This window comes from Pogoniulus pusillus, chromosome 23 (assembly GCF_015220805.1).
Source record: "Pogoniulus pusillus isolate bPogPus1 chromosome 23, bPogPus1.pri, whole genome shotgun sequence".
In the NCBI taxonomy this organism is placed as follows: Eukaryota; Metazoa; Chordata; class Aves; order Piciformes; family Lybiidae; genus Pogoniulus; species Pogoniulus pusillus.
Genome location: NC_087286.1, coordinates 22522334 through 22538403, shown reverse-complemented (window position 1 = coordinate 22538403; position 16070 = coordinate 22522334). Strand labels below are relative to the sequence as shown.

At 42.0% G+C, this 16070-nt stretch overlaps 1 protein-coding gene across 1 annotated transcript in view; it reads left to right on the top strand.

Annotated features, from left to right (window-relative positions):
• The window catches only part of OXSR1 (oxidative stress responsive kinase 1), a 92358-nt gene that overhangs the window by 33197 nt on the left and 43091 nt on the right, over positions 1-16070 (top strand). Inside the window, exon 4 of the mRNA XM_064162887.1 lies at positions 8690-8831. Within this exon, the coding sequence (XP_064018957.1) occupies positions 8690-8831 (142 nt within the window). The remainder of the gene's footprint in view (positions 1-8689; positions 8832-16070) is intronic.

Genomic DNA, 16070 nt, shown 5'->3' with positions numbered 1-16070 from the left:
TTATTCTGTATCCTATTGTGGCTTTTATAGCTGAGACTTTCTTCTGGGTAAAAATTCAGAATCGTATTGCTTCTCTTTCATCAGTGTCAGTCTATGCTGGTAAGTATTTTCAGGCTGAAACTAGTTTTAATTTCAGCCTAATTACACTGACTTTGTTTGATAAACAGCCTGCAAGACAAACCAGTCTGTAATGCAAGCCTGTTGTTGTTGTTGCAAGTGCAATTTAATTTATTTTCTGGCTGCAGTAATTTTGTAGAAATGTTAACTTAGTCACATAGGCAAGTATTTTAGAAATATCTCTAAGGGAAGACACTCTAAATCTGTGGAGCATTATTGTCTGACAACAGCATTGTGCTCTTCTGAACAGCCAGCAGGTGCACTTGGAGGTAGTTTAGTAGCCTGACTGACATTATCACTGCAACTGAATTATTTATCTATCCTTTGTAAGTAATGTGGTGGAAGATCCCATTTTCTGTCTTTTAAAGTGAACAGCAAGGAGGCGATGCACAGGTGAGCATGTAAAACTGCTAAGCTGAGCAGAGCCAAGTCAGCCAGGCTGGCTGAAGTTACTGCTGAAAGCAGTTTGAGTGTGCGAATTTGACACCAAAGCAGATGCAGAGCATAGTCGTTGCCACAGAAATGTGGCTGTGATGATAACATAGTGGTAGTGAGGAGGTGCCGGTGTGTCCAGTTACTCAAACACCCTCTTTCAGGTCTGGTCATGTGTGCTTGAGTCCAGTTTGCAAAGTATCTGCTCTTCATCTTTCCTCCAGTACAAATTTCTGACTCTTTCCTCCAGTGATGGAACTGTTTCGAGGGTTCTAAGCTTAGCAATGTCAACTTGGCACCCTGGCATTTGGTCCAGTGTTACTCCAAACTAAACCCCAGTGGCTATCTCTAGACAGCTGTCGACCTCCTCTTTGCCTGGCATTCTCCTGTTGTGAATTTTACTCATGCCTTTTTAAAGCCATCTAAAGCCTAGTCCTGCTCTCTAACTCCCATGCTTTTTAGAAGGAAGAGAAGCAGTTGCCCTTTTTCCGATTGTGACCTGTCTGCTCCTCCAGATTCTTGCTGGTTTTAACAAGAGCTGTCAATTCATAGGTGACCCAAGGCTGTGACTAACTCTACAGAACAGTTGCTTGTATGAAAGTCATCTGCAATGGCTTGCTCCATCGTGCAACAATTTTTACTGTCCTAGCCTACAGCAGATGATATCTCAAAATATTTTAAAACTCTTTTAGATATTGAAGCACATCCAGGTAGGACTCTCAGATCTTCTGCTTTCTTGAAGGCTCCTAATTAAATCTCCTGAGCAGATTACTCTATTGAAATAGTTAAACCTTTTATTTTCCAAAAGTTTTTGAGATTATCTAATCAGCTCTTACTTCAGCCTTTGATTATCTGATGAAGTGTTTGATGAGCATTTCAGCAAGCCAGACCCAGGGAGGTATGGCAGATTTTAGGTCTCCACCAGGGAGATGGAACATCATGTTCTAATTCTGCCATGTTAATCTCTGATCTGGCCACTCCTAGTTCCAGCAGTGAGTTACGATCAGAGCGTAAGCCGCAGGTTCTCGGAAATCCTTGGGTTTCTGTTGAAATACTGTTAGAGAGAGATGCTCTTCTGGGTCCATCTGGAGGGCTTTTAGTTTTTCTTGTAGAGACAGAATTTCCAGTAATTAAGGATGAGTTAAGTCAGAAGCAGGAGATGGTAGGGACTGCATGTGACTGCAGAACATGGTGTAGATACATAGCTGCAGTAGGAAAAACATGAAAAAATAAACAGGTTTTGGATTTTCTCCTATAAATGTGCCAGTCTCAGCTGCAGTGGACTGGTTTGCCTCTTCTATTGTATTATCTTGTCTCCTGCCTCAATCTTTATTACACATCTGTGCAAGTGCTCTAGAGAGAAGGAGGCAAGAAGTGGAAATTTCCTTAACTCTCCCTCTGTGCTGAGGTGTTTAACCAGAATTAAGAAGAAACTTCGAATCCACAAACCCCAGCAATCTACTTAGATATCTTTTCCTTTGTGCATAACTTGGTCTTTCTTTCAGTGCTCTTGCTGTATCTGTGTTCCTCAGCCCCAGAAATGTTGAATGCAAGCAGCTGCTTCTTTTTCTTTTGCATTTTCTTCCCCTTTTTGTCAGAGGCTGACAAGATGCAGATTTGATTCTTGGCTCTGATGACAATCAGGCTTACGGAAACTGCTGGCTTCTGCTGAGATGCCTTAGAAACAGCAGCAAATGCTGCCAACTTCGTGTTCTCAAAGATGCATCGTGTTCAGCATCAGTGTCCTCTAGGTTTGGGCCCGATGGTGATTCCCGGAAAGTTGTCCAGGGATCCCCAGCACTGTTTTCCAGCCTATCTCTGCCAGGCCTTTAAATGGCAAACCGATGCAGGTACTATTACCTGACTTTAAAAGTTATTTTTTGGTTAGAAATTAAGTCAGATTGTTAAACTTACTTGTTCTGCTCACCAGACATATTTAAAGGAGGAATTTTCTTTGCATTTACCTTATCCTGTATCTTTATGCTGTCACTAAAGTTATAGGATAACATTTAAGATGTGGTTCCCACAGCAACTAGCTCTGCTATACATGCCTCTGGGGGCATGTAAAACTCCTGCCATGATAGTCCTGCGCTCATCTGTAATCTTCTAAACAAACTCTTCCTATCCTCTTTGCTCAGATTTTTATAACCTCTGCCTCAGCCCCATGTGCTGAAGCATTAAGAAGTGTGGTTGACATCACATGGCTTCTTTCTTTCTTCTGGTGAGGAGGAACATGAGGAGCAGGCTTCCTACATGCCATCAAGAGTGCTGATGTAGGTGAGGTCAAAGAAACACGCTCTGGATTTGGAACCGGAAGCGCTGATGTTTGTGGTGCCTTGCTGTTGAAACCGAACTGTTGAAACAATTAGGACTTCTTGCCCCAAGGGTGTGATTACACAAAGGTTTTCTTCAGCAGCAAAGCTGGTTTAAGAAGTTCTGGCTGCTTGGTCTCCACCCTGCCTGGAAGACTGGATTACCAACTAGTGCAGTGATCTCACTTACAGTACAGCTTCATAACCAAATGCATTGGCACAATGGGAAGGTGCTGAAGCATGGAAGTCTTTAATCTCATTTTGCTGCCAAAGAAAACACTGGAGTAGCACATAGTACAGGGTGTTGAAGGAGACAGCTTTACTGAGTACATTTGGGGTGCAAGAAAGGACTGCATTTGATAGGTTTGAAGACATTCCATTGCAAATAGTTTGCCTGATGTCAATATACAAAATCTCTCACAATTCAAAGTATTGCTTTCCTCATGAATTTCTTGTGTTTTTGTAGAACAGGCAGTAGTGGCTTTAAAGTGAAAGAGAGTAGATTCAGATTACATAAAAGGGCAAAATTCTTTACTATGAAGGTGGTGAGACACTGTAACAGGTCGACTGGAGAAGCTGTGGATGCCTCATCCTTGCTCAAAGCCGGTTTGGATGGAGCTCTGAGCAACCTGTTCTAGTGGAAAGTGTTCCTGCCCATGGCAGGTGTATTGGAACTAGATGATCTTTAAAGTCTCTTCCAAACCATTCTGACATTCTATAATTCATTGCTCATATATTGCTGTTAAGAGTGCTTCTGAAAAAGTTGAAACTGGCTTCTGTGGATCACGTTGGACCTAACTGGTTCTTCTCTAGCCATGGCAATATGCAAAAGGCCAACGGTGGGGCTGCCTGCCCTTCGCTGTTCAGACATAATTCTGCTGCAGAGCTGTTGTGATAATAAGGACTCCAGAAACAGTTTCTCACTCTCATGTGGTTGTCTTTGACCTGCAGTGCTTATAGGTTGGGTTTTATCAGGAGAGAGTAATCTATGTGCAGCTAGTTCCTGGTGACCTCCACTGCATTAGTAACTTTCAGAGCAGACTAGGAAGCTTGTGAGTTTGAGCAGAAAAACCGCTTGACTTGCAATTGCTGAACAAGTTGCACCAGGAGATTGTGCTTTACTAAGTAGGTGGAACAGGGTTTGGGCTTGCTGTCAGAATATCTTGAGATGCTTCAGTGATGAGTGATGCATAATGTTAAATGCTTTATCCAGTTGCACAGTATCTTGCAGGCTTTCTGTTGGTGTGCTGCACAGTGTATATTTGATGGGCAGGAAATATAGAATCAAGCAGGTTGGAAGGGACCTCCAAGCTCATCCAGTCCAACCTAGCACCCAGCCCTATCCAGTCAACCAGACCATGGCACTAAGTGCTTCATCCGGTCTTTTCTTGAACACTTCCAGGGAATTTGTTTATAGCCATGATCTATAGCATGCATCAATCTGTAAGTATCCTCTCCTTTTTGTGTTCTTTTGGGCTTTGAGATCAATTGTTCCTCATCAGATTTCTTTACACTTCCTTATTAATGACAGCATTATTTATATTTACATTTAGGCTCCAGTTCTGTCTCTTTATGTCTTGTTTTGTCTTTCCCTGATATATTTCCTCTTCTGGGCTTGAGAGAGCTTCTCAGTCAGCCTCAGCAAAAATTTCTCTCTCACTTGAGGCTGACCCTCTTGTTCTGTGAGTCTGAGGCGTCTATTTGTGCATTTCTACCAAGAAAAATCACAAAGTAGGTGTTATCAAGCTTAGTGCCACATATAACACACACCTGTGTACTTCACAGCATTATCTAAAATAGTTTTGTTCTAAGGAGGAGCCAAAGATACTTTTTTTTTTTTGTAAAGAGACACTGCAAGGGATTTTAAAAGTTTTGTTCTCTTAAGTCTTGTAACTGTTTTCTGATGCAGAGCTGGGTGCCTTGTTTTCAGTGTGAACCTCATCTGGCCACTAGATTATGGAAGACTTTTGTTTTGCACAGTGAGGCTGAACACTTTGCACATGGAGCAGCAATCCTTACTGAAGATCCAGTGAAGCAGACTCCAGCTATGCTCAGATGCACTCACTTCCCCAGTTACACTTCAACTGATTTGGAAGCTGGCTCAGAAGCTGGCAGTATCTGGAGTCATGCTGGTGTTTTGAAACACTGTGATTGGCTTGTAAAGCACATGCTGTTGTGTGGATGGGATCTTGGTTCCAGTTCAGCTGAATTAGTTTCCAGATAATGTCTAGTAGTTGGATTTGGAACAGGCCTTTTTGTTCGAAGTGGTCAGTTTTTCCCATAGGCTAAGGATAGGGCTCTGATCTACTAATCTATTTGTAATGCCCTTGGTGTGAGAATATTTGTTTGCCTCTGAAGACAAGATCTTAACCTGGTAAGTATGTAACATGGCTGAGAACCCTGCAAACAACTCAGCACTGATCAGGCTGATGCTGGATCTCATCTCTGTCTTCTAGAAGACAGCATTATCCTCCACAGAAAACTCCCCTGAGTTCTGCTTTCAAAATAGCTTTGCACTTAGCTGTGGGTCTCTGCTTGGGAATGTGGACATTCAGTGTCAGGCTTCCTGAGCTGGAATACCAAAATATTTTGAAGGTGTCATGGAGCAGTGCATGGAAATTGTGGCTTGGCTTTGTTCTACATATTCTGTGAGGTTGTTCTTTGAGTCAGGAGTCAGTACCAGCTTGCAGTTGTACTGATCTGTGAGGTGGAAGAATCACAACTTTTGTTGTGCTGTGATGCCAGCAGCAAAACTTTTTCCCCCTGTGCAGACAAAGTGGGTAGGATCCAAATAAGGCTTTCTTCAACACAAAAGTGGATCTTGGGTTGCTTTTCTGCTTTTTCATGAACTAAGAGTTCTGCTGATAGCCTTTTTGCTGTGCTTTCTGTAGAAGACAAGCAAATTCCTCTGCTGCTTCAGCGTCTCAGTGTGAAAGTGATTTTTAAAAAATGTGCTTAAGAAGTGGCAGGCTGGGCTGGGAGCGGATGGGGCAAGGCTGTGAATTGGCCCTTTCACAAGGGAGGCTGGCTCTGTGCCTGCCTTCTTGTCTCTCTAACCCCCGCCCCCTTTTCTGTGTTAAATAAAACCTCTAACTTGGCTAAATGCAGGGGTTTTGACCGAATGAATTTGAGCACCATATGATCTGCCTCCTCATGTTCCCTGAGCCCTTTGCAGGAGGAGGAAAATGTTTGTGAACAAAGTCTGCTAGCAGAGTTGTGGGTGGAAAGAGGACAAAACGAGTATGTGAAGAACCACATATTTTCACTGGACTCTTAAAACAAGTGACAGTTTCTTTTCCAGATAAAGACACACTTGAGAGGAAAAACTTGAACAGTGGAAGCTGAGGGGTTTTTGGTGTTCTCTCTCTTTTTTTTTTCCTTCTTAGATGTCACAAAAATTCTTGTCCAAAATTAGAAGCATTGAGGTTTGTGAGCATGTACTATTTTAGGTATGAATACGTGACAGGATGAACCTCAGGGGAGTCCTGATGGCACAACAGAGGATCCTTTTCTCAGACACCAGAACCTAATTATGAGATTTCAGTGAGGGAGAGCATACTCTGTCATCAGGGGTTTTACAGTTTCCTTCAACAGAGATAATCTTGCTCCCTTGCAGGAAGTCCAATGTATGTCAAGTCAGCCTGAGCTTTGGCTGGGTGAAACCTCTGGCTAGCTGAGGCTCATGTCAGAACTCACACAACATGAGTGTGTTTCTGTGCTTGGATAAGGTAATGGAAGGCTGAAAACTGCTAAGAGTGTTCTTGCATAAAGTGCTGTCAGGTTGTTGCTCAGCTTATCTTTTTTTCTCCATTTCCCCTGCATTTTTTTCCTATTCTGCTAGTGTCTATTATGTTAAGATTATGTCTTTTGCAAATACCCTGGACCAAGCTAAGGTCTTTTGAGAATAGGAAGCTGGAGATGCCATTCTGGGCAGCCAGGGAGCTGATCTAATCACTTGCTAAGGAGAGGGAGTTCCTTCTCGTTTACAAATGCATTCTCCCTCCTCTCCTTCTTATCCTCTTCTTCCTTCTTATTGACTCTGAGGCTCATCTCTTCAGGTCTTATGCTCACTGCCAATCAAACAGCTTATTCTTTTTCCTCTCAGTTTATTTTTTGGTGGATTCACTAGGTGGCTTGGTGTACAACGTGAGGACTGGTACCCGTGGGCCAGTGTGCAGCTCTCACAACAGTGGGCAGCAGTGTGTCCAGACTGCAACATGCTGTTAGATGAACTCAGCATGTACCATTTCCCACAAAATAAGGGACACTATATACCCATCTAAGTGTTTCCTGTACAGTTTGAATGGTGCAAAATGAACCTTTCCACATGGTGTTCGTTTTCAAACCTAGTAGCCTCTTTGCTTTCGTGTAAGAATCTAAAAGGAAAATACTCTGCTAAGTAAAAGCCTATCTGCACTATTTTGGCTTAGAAATCATTAAAAAAGGTAGTTAACAAAAGACATTTTGAAGGGGGAAGGTTTTTTTGATAAAAGATGAAAGATGAAAAGGGGAAAAATGCCCTAAATCACACCCAAACTCTCCATTGTGTTTTTCTGCTTGCTTCAAAAATTTGCAAGATGTAAGTTAGTTATAATTTCTCCACTGACCAAATCTAACGAAAGGAAATGTCTCAGTTTTATAGGATGTCACTTACCAAAAATGCCCTTTTAAAAATATATATAAATTATGAGTTAGGGAAAACAAACTTTTTCCAAAACTCTTAACTTAGCAGTTCCAAGTTACCTGAGTTAGTACTGAGATGTACTTTCCTTGTAAGCTTACTGTTCAAAGACACAGAGCTGGAACTGGTGCTTTACAGTTGTGCCTGCTTCTCTCATTCTTCAAGAACTTCCCTGTACTGCTGACAGTGCTTTGTGCTCATAGCTGTAAAACTCCTACTAGCTGCCTATCCAGTCAATAAATCATTGAAAACCAAGTTTGAGGGGGGCCAAGTGGCACAGGGCTGGAAAACCAGCTTAGATTACCCACGGTGGAGCAATAAAAACACAATTCTGAGAAGCCTGTCTTCAGGCCAGATGCAAACACAAAGAAGACGGCACCCAGTAGGTCATGAAAACAGGACCTTGCGCAAGAGGCATGTTGCTAGTCACTGATTCTGAGTGCAATTGAAAAAGGTAGTTTGCTCTAAAAGTGTGGTTTGTCATGCAAGATGATGTAATTCACACCATGGTTGGGACAGAGGCTAAGCATGATGTTTCTAGGGAAGGATCTAAGCTTATTCCAGTTTTGTGCACAGTGAAGAAGTGACATTGTCAGAACTTGGCCTCATTTGTTCTCTGTTTAATTATTTCCACTTTTTTCTGTTAGGGCAGTATCATCCTTTAATATATTGGATTTTTCCTGCTGTTCCTTTGCATGGAGTTTATAAGAGCTGAAAAATAATCTAATTTTATCAAGCTTATTGCCTTCAGCTTTTGAGTCCTGGCAGCTCCCTGTTTTTTTCCGTTTCCCCTCTTGCTTCTCCAGTACTCTGTACTAAACCAAATGTAGCATTGGTGTCTGCTGAAAAACCTTCCAAGAATCCTGTGTATGTACTTGTTACATTTTGGCTTGTTCAAGTAATTTCTCAGTCACTTGTGATCATGGGGCTTTTACAGCCCGTTTTGAGCATCTCCATCCTAGTAAGGCTCATGTCTTTGCCTCTGCTTTCCTGCACCAAAGGCTTCAACTCCTGGCTTTGATCCTGATCATCATCACTTTCCCTCCCAATGAATTCCTGGGAGTTGTATATTAAGGGATTTTAAAGTATGCTTAGCTGTGAAGCAGTTCTTCCAGTTTAAACTAATGTGTTTAACTCTTTTCTCTAGGCTCTGTTTTGGATATTATAAAACACATTGTGGCCAAAGGAGAACACAAGACTGGTGTCCTGGATGAACCCTGTATAGCCACAATCCTTAAGGAGGTGCTGGAGGGGCTGGACTACCTGCATAAAAATGGGCAAATCCACAGGTATGTTTCATTTTTTCTCACCATTGTTCTCACATACATTGCTGAGCACTTCTGGTCTCATCTAACAGCCAGCTGTGAGGGCACAAAATGATGAAAGTAAAGGTGAGAGTTTAATCACAACTCAGAATTCAAATACCTAGTAGTGCCTGCTGCTTTGGGAAATACTAAGATGAGGCCAAGTTTGAGTAAACTTTGAGGTATTGAAAGCTCTGATATAGAAAATCTCTTTCCCAACATCAGCATCCAGCTGTAAAGTAGTTGTTCAAGCTGTAGAACTTCAGCTGGTTTTCTTTGTTGCAGAGTTACAAATCACCAAGAGCACTGCATAAGAAATGTTGTGTGATTTAATAAAGAACCCTTCAAACCCTGTTCTTCTGTAATTATTTTTTGTAAGGCTAGCTGCAAGATCAGCATCATGTAATTTTAATTTGGGTCCTTCAATTAAAAAAAAAAAGGTGGAAACAAAAACAATGGAAAAACTTCTGTAGGCAAAACCCAGGTGCCTAATGGCCTGTGATTCGATGGATTACTGAAACGTGGGTTCCTGTGCTGCTCCTGTTTGGGAGGTATTTTTAAATCGTGGTTTCCTCTCCCCTGGTGTCATGGTGCGTGCACTGCGGTTCAGAAAAAATAGCATACTAAGTCAGTATGTTCTGCCATTGAAAAGAATGAGATTCACAATCCTAAATCTGTGCTGAGAATCGAATCTTCCACTTGTGGGTAATACATATCATTCCAGCCACGGGCTGCTGCTGTGAACAGCACCCTCTTCTTTCTTGGGAGTTTTGTGAGCTTGGCTTTCTTCTGGTGCAATGCCATTGTAAGCATTGTTGCTGCTGTACTGGAGCTGCACAAGAAGAGGTAGCTTTCATTGCCAAAATGTTATTTAAACTTGAAAATCCAAGATGTATTTATTTCAGATTTTAGTCAAACTGAACTTTTGCAGATCGATTTGAGGTAAAAAGAAAGAAATTATCAGAAACAATTCTGGTGGAGTTGTTTTCACCGAAAGGAGACTCAGATTCTGGTTTCCAATCTCCATTAAAATTCTGATGCGATAAGAGTGGCTGTCTTCATTGAAGGCAGTTTTGATTTCACAGCTGATTGCTTAACTTTTTTTAGAGATAAGACTTCATCTCTGGGGATTCACAATAAAGTCATAGTCTGACTTACTCACTGAGTTCATAGTAATTTTTCACCTTTGACATAAGTAACTGTCAAAGCCATGTTCATCTGTGACTTCCAGTTGATTTGCTTGTCTGGTTTAGTTCATCTTCTGTGCTGATGAATCCAAAAACACAGGTTAAAGCAGCAGTAACTGGGTAGCTTTCAGTTTTTCTGAAGATGTCACATAGTGCTCTCTGGGAGAGAAGTGGATCTCCATTTGATGTGCTGTAGTAAAAGAGCAAAACCAGTAATTGCAGTGAAGATTACAGGGGATATATCGTGTGGTAGCTTTTACTGCACTCAATAACATACAATGTTCACAAAGCTCAAACTGCTTGATCTAAGTGTAGTTTGTATTGAATCATTTGAAAGTGGACTGGACCAAACTTGCTGTGACCATTCTTGTTCTTTGAAGCATTTTGTCCTTATTTAGTGTACTTAGAAGAGAAATCAAAGCAGTGTCATTGCTGCAGCGTAAGGTGGTTGTGCATCAGCTACTTTGCATGTGTTGCATCTCTGTGTTTTGGGGCTGCTCCAGCAACTATGCGATGTTTGGTCAAAGAAAAAGTGCTTGGCTTGCCTTGTGGTGTAGGGGCATGGTGGTTTGGGAAATGTGGGGAAGTGGTGGTAGTCATGGTACAGAAGGGAAAGTTGTGAAGTTTCATACCTGTGATGCAAAGAATGGGTTTTTAGCTGTTGATAGGAAGCAAACTTACATGCTGAGGGATGAAAAATGTTTCCTTAATAGAGTTAATTGTGCTGTCTTGTATTTTCTCCAGATGTGTATATGCTGCTAAAAATCCAGAGTAGAGCTGTAGTGCAGTTGGACCTTTCCTCGTACATACAAATAAATAGCTCTATGGTTTTCCCAGTTTGCTTAATGCAAGGGGTCATAATGTTGGTCACGCCTGATGGGAAAGGCAGGTGGAAGTCTTGCATGCTCTGAGAAGTGTTTAAAATAACTGAACTTTGGTCCCATGGGTCAGCTTAAAGTATCTGGCTTAAAAGGAAAATCCATCAGATGGCTGATCTGCTGAATGTAGTGTCTTCAGTTGGAGTGAACTTCAAGCCAAAAACAGGGTCATCTGTGAAGGGTCAAAATTGAAGGGCTTTGGTTAGACCAGGGAAAACCAACCCAAAACAAACAACCATCCATGAGAGCAAAGTGTTCTGCTGGTTACACTAAAATATCCCAACTCCATTTGTATTACACCTAGGAGGAAATGATAAAGTTAGAAATGCGGTATGGGAGAAATTAATGTAATTAGCACATCTGATGTTGACTGGTCAGGCTGGTGGCAAAACTGAAGGGGTGAATATCTGCACCCAAATGTAATTTTGTGGACATCTTGTAACTGCTGTAAATCATAAGTGAGATCAGAGAGTATATGTTTGATGGTGCAGCTGCTAGATGCTTTTAAATTATGCATCATCTTAAATGGGTAAATTAAGTTACCACATGGAAGACTGGCCTAATGAAACTCTGCCTCTGCTGAATCCTACTCTGCCTAAGCCTGCCTGAACCTAATGCCACTTCCAATTAAGGTTTGGGGAGCTGGCTTCTCCTGCAAGTGTAAATGCCTGCTTTGGACATCAGGGTAGCCTGGCAGCATTCTCTAGAGGAGATCAGAATGTCAGGTATCTAGCAAAGTCTTAAATTATATATTCTTTAATTTTTTTCCTTTCCTGATAAAGAGCCAGAACAAGGCTGAGAATAAGTGCCATTGTTCAACAACAAATGCCTAAGTCTCCTACACTGTCCAAAGTGGTGATTTTTGCATTTGTTTTGCCATGGCTGTTGGTAACAGAGTGTTGAGGCCTTATGGGAAGGAAAAAGAGAAAGACAGAGTCAGTTTTATTTTCATGAAATGCTCTATACCAAGGTAATGATTGCAAATGATTCCTGTCTTCCTCCAAGATCACCACTACCTCCAGTATGTTGCAGCTGGCAGCTCTCTACCTTCCTTGCCATGTGCCTGTCCCTGTCTGTTTCTCTTGTGCCAGCTGCTGCCATCCCCAATGGAGTTTTCCATGTAACTTGGTGATCCCAATGACCATTTGAAATCCCACTGATCCGACTCCTGTCAAGTGAGTTAAATACCTGAGTGCCAGCCAGTGTGCTGAGGACAGAGGTCCAGGCTCAGCAACCTTCACATCACTCAGACTTTTTTTTTTTTTTTGTTAATGAAAGTCAAACAAGACTGATGTGCTGTGAGGGGTCACTTCTGGGCTAATCTTGTCTGGGTGACACGCAGGGTATGCTGCACCTCTTCCACATTTGGACTCTGATTCTTCTGTGTATTTGACGATTAGTAGGAGATTGAAGAATGACTCAAACAGAGCTAAAGCAAAACCAATGCAAGAGGTTTCATTACTTAAAAAGACTTGTAGGAGGGAAGTTCAAGGCTTTTTCAGGTGGTGCTCTGTATGGCAGCCTGACAAATGAATCATGATGATTAACTGTTACAAGGTCTCTCTGTCTTTCTCCCTATTTTTATCTCTGAGCTTATCTTCTGTTCACGATTAGCTGTTGTGTAACTGAATATTTCAGTTAGCCCAGGTGAAATGATATACTGCTCCAATATAATCAGATTCTCCTGTTGCAGCACAATAAATAGGATACTCATAGGCTGTTCTGCAGAAAGAAAAAAGCTTAGGAAGTGATTTAGGATTGCATGCATTTGCAATGTCGTCATGGCAGAAGTCCAGCTATTAATTTGTTTGCTGCTCTACTTCTTAAGGGGTCAGAGGCGCAGCAGTAGATTTGATATGCAGAGTCAGAGCAGCTTGTGCCCATACAGAATGCTTTGGGGTGGTTCCATGTCCTTTTTGAAATCATTTTTCTGAGTGTGGGACCGCAGGGTGCAGTGGTAGCTGTTTAAATTTTGCTTTCAGGAGATCCTGGAAACAAGATTCTTGCTGTGTTTTTAAGCCAGATATATTAGCTTTTTATTTGTTTAAACTTAGGGTGGCTTTGACACAAGATCAAAATTTGTCTGCCTCTTCTACCTATATTGAGGGAAAGTTTCTGAAAGAAGGATATCTGTCTGTGAGCCCATACACATCACCAGTACTTGTGGAGGGGGTTTTGCAGGGACACTCCCGCAGTAGTCAGTTTTGGATTTAAGGTGAAGGAGGTGGTGGATATATTTTGGGCAGAAGTCAGCTCTCCTGCAGGATTCAAGCTGAATTTTTATGTAGCTGATTAATCCACTGATAACCATGCTGGCAGGTATTGTGATGAAGCTGGATTCCAGTATGCTTCTGGGGATATGGATGACTGAAAGACTCTACTTTCCTGGAGGAGAAGTTCCCAGCCCTCCTCTCCGCAATGCTGTAACCTTGTTTGGGGGAACATGTTCTGGAACTGAAGTTTGGTATGGAAGGATTGAGGATTGGGCAACAGGATGTGGAACCCTTGATCTCTAACTGCTGTTCTGATTTTAAGTCAGGACACCAGTAATTTGAAATCTAGCTATTGGCCAGCCATGAGAAGTGGAACTTCACATTCAGAGAAGTCCATGCTGGTCTCTTCTCCCTTATATTATGGGATGTGCAAAAATGATCTTTAGAGGTAATTAGTAATACAAATTTTAAAGCTTTAATGTGATAATAAAATTTAATTTAATAATAAAAATGTCACTCTTGGGTGTCTCAGTGGGAAGGAAGAAAAGATACTTCTCTAGACTGTACTGAGCAGTTTGTTCCCCCAAATAAATAAACACCTTGCTGTGCAGTGCCAAGGGCACAAAGACCACCATATACCCACTCTTTATATATGGCCATTGTTTTGGGGTGTATTTTGTTGGCCTGGTGAAGAAACATCTTCTCTTGGTGGGTGTTTCTTCTACTGCATCATCCAGAAATTCATTGTTTAAAAAAGCAGTGTGGCTGCAGAGAGAAAATACGAACCAGATTTAAACCCCAAATACACAGCCAGCTAGAAAAAGTAGCTCCTGTGGAAAGATTCCCTCTAAGTGGGTAAAGACAATCTTCTCTGAAGCCTGGCAGTTGCAGCTCTGATGGTAAATTCTGCTGCTGTTGAAAGTCTAGGAGTGCTGCAGGCTATGGCCAGTGCCCCAACCCTCAGGAGCTCTGTGCCTTACAGGGTCCATATAGGGACTCACAGGGTGGTGCCTGAAGCTAAGCCCTTGTTGTGTGACTGTAGAGTTCAGATGTCTGTCCCTTGTCCTTCTCAGACCCATTTGCTGCCTCTGGACTTTGTCACTCAGTGTCCTGTTACTCGAAGGAACTGGTTTAGTCCAAGGGAAAACCAACCTTCTGGTAGACCTCCTATGCACCACATTAACAGGGAGGTGAGTTTTTAGGTCTTTTTCCCCCACTTTCCTATGTGGAGATGAGAAGCAGGAAAAACACCATGACGAGCAGGAGATGGAAGTCAGAGTGATCTTTGAAAGGTTCAACAGCAATGACAAGTTTTGGTCAGTGATCCATGACTGAGTTGTACACTCAATTAATGCAGTTTCTAGCAATTCCTGAGTTGTCAGGAGTATTTGGAATTGATGTTTCCAGGAGGAGTAATCTTCATTCACAATCTGTGGCACTCACTGCATCAGGTGAAAATGCAAAAGTCTCTCTTAGCTTTTGACTTTGAAGAAACCAAACCAGGTGCCATCCACATGCATGTGCAACCACTCTGTCTGACATCTTTCTTGTGTCACTGGTGTAGATTACTAGGACTAAATCAGCAGACTTGTGATGTGTCTCCAGCAGTAGAGTAACTGCTGAAATTGCTGGTGGTCATCTTTTCTGCTGTGAGGCATCAAGTGAATGACCCACTTCAGATACGGCTTTGACTGTTGTAATGCAGCAGATTTTCTGGTTTTTATAGATCCTAAAAGCTGCAAGTGTGGAGATGCCTTAAGCATTTAGACTGCTGCAGGCTTTTCATTCATGTCTTAAGCTAAAGCATGGGGTAAAGGTCAATTGCTAAATTTATGTGGTGACATATTAAACACACTTGAAAGTTTTGCAAGACTGCATCATAAATTTTGTGAGTTTTGCATGTTTACTAGATCAAATTATGTCCTTTCCTGCAGAGTTCTTATAAAACTTTTAACACATAAAGCTTAATGCTTTCAAAAAACAAAACTGAGACAAAACCCACACGTGTTTAAGACAACAATGGGGAATCGCTGGAGGGGAGTCTCATTTCACAGCAGCCTGTGTCAGACTGGGAGAGCCAAGAGGACTGTCCACATATGCATACCAGATTTTAGAACTCTCTCTCCATTTTATAGGACTAGGTAGAGGAAATAAGGGGCTCTTTTTATACTGGCCATGTTTAAAACTGTGCTTTCTCAGATTTTGGAGAAGGAAACTGAGCTGGCAAGTAGTATCTTGTGAGCCCTGGTTGACTTGAATTTCTCTCTGTGTCATGTAGCAAACGTTGCTGAGTGAGAGCTGTGGGTGGTGGCATTGTAGATATGGATGTCTCTTGGCTGCATAGGGGAATGCCTTGAACCTTGTGTTTGTATAGATATGCATACTGCTTCTACAGAACAGAGGGGCTTACTGCCTTCTGGAAACCAACAACTTTTTGAGCTGCCTTACATCAAAATTTTTGTGCCTTATTTGACCTGGGTTGATGTGTTTATTGGGTGTATCACAAGCTCTGCTACCTAATCTGTCTACCACTCAGGGTGGGACAACCTGCATGTGGTAGTTTGGGCAAATTCCACGTTTTAGCATGCAGGAGATGCTGTAGCATGGTATATGCATCACTAGTATTGCCACATAAAGCATTGCCACCTCCTTGCACATTAAATAATTTGACTTGAGACTTTGAAATAAGGCCACATTAACTTGACTGTTTTCCTCTGTTACCAGTGACTAAGACAGGGCCTCCCAAAAATATCGAGATCTCCAGGGCTAGGAGGCAGACCTTGTGACTCCACAGCTTGCTGTCTGTGTTGCTTTTCATGCAGCAGCTGTTAAAGGAGCTTTGTACCTTGTCCCCACTGCAGTGCTTAGGAACTGGGATCAGGAAATGCAAGGGATGAATACATGAGTTTGTGGAATAAATCTTGATACGTTTTTACCTGCTGTGGT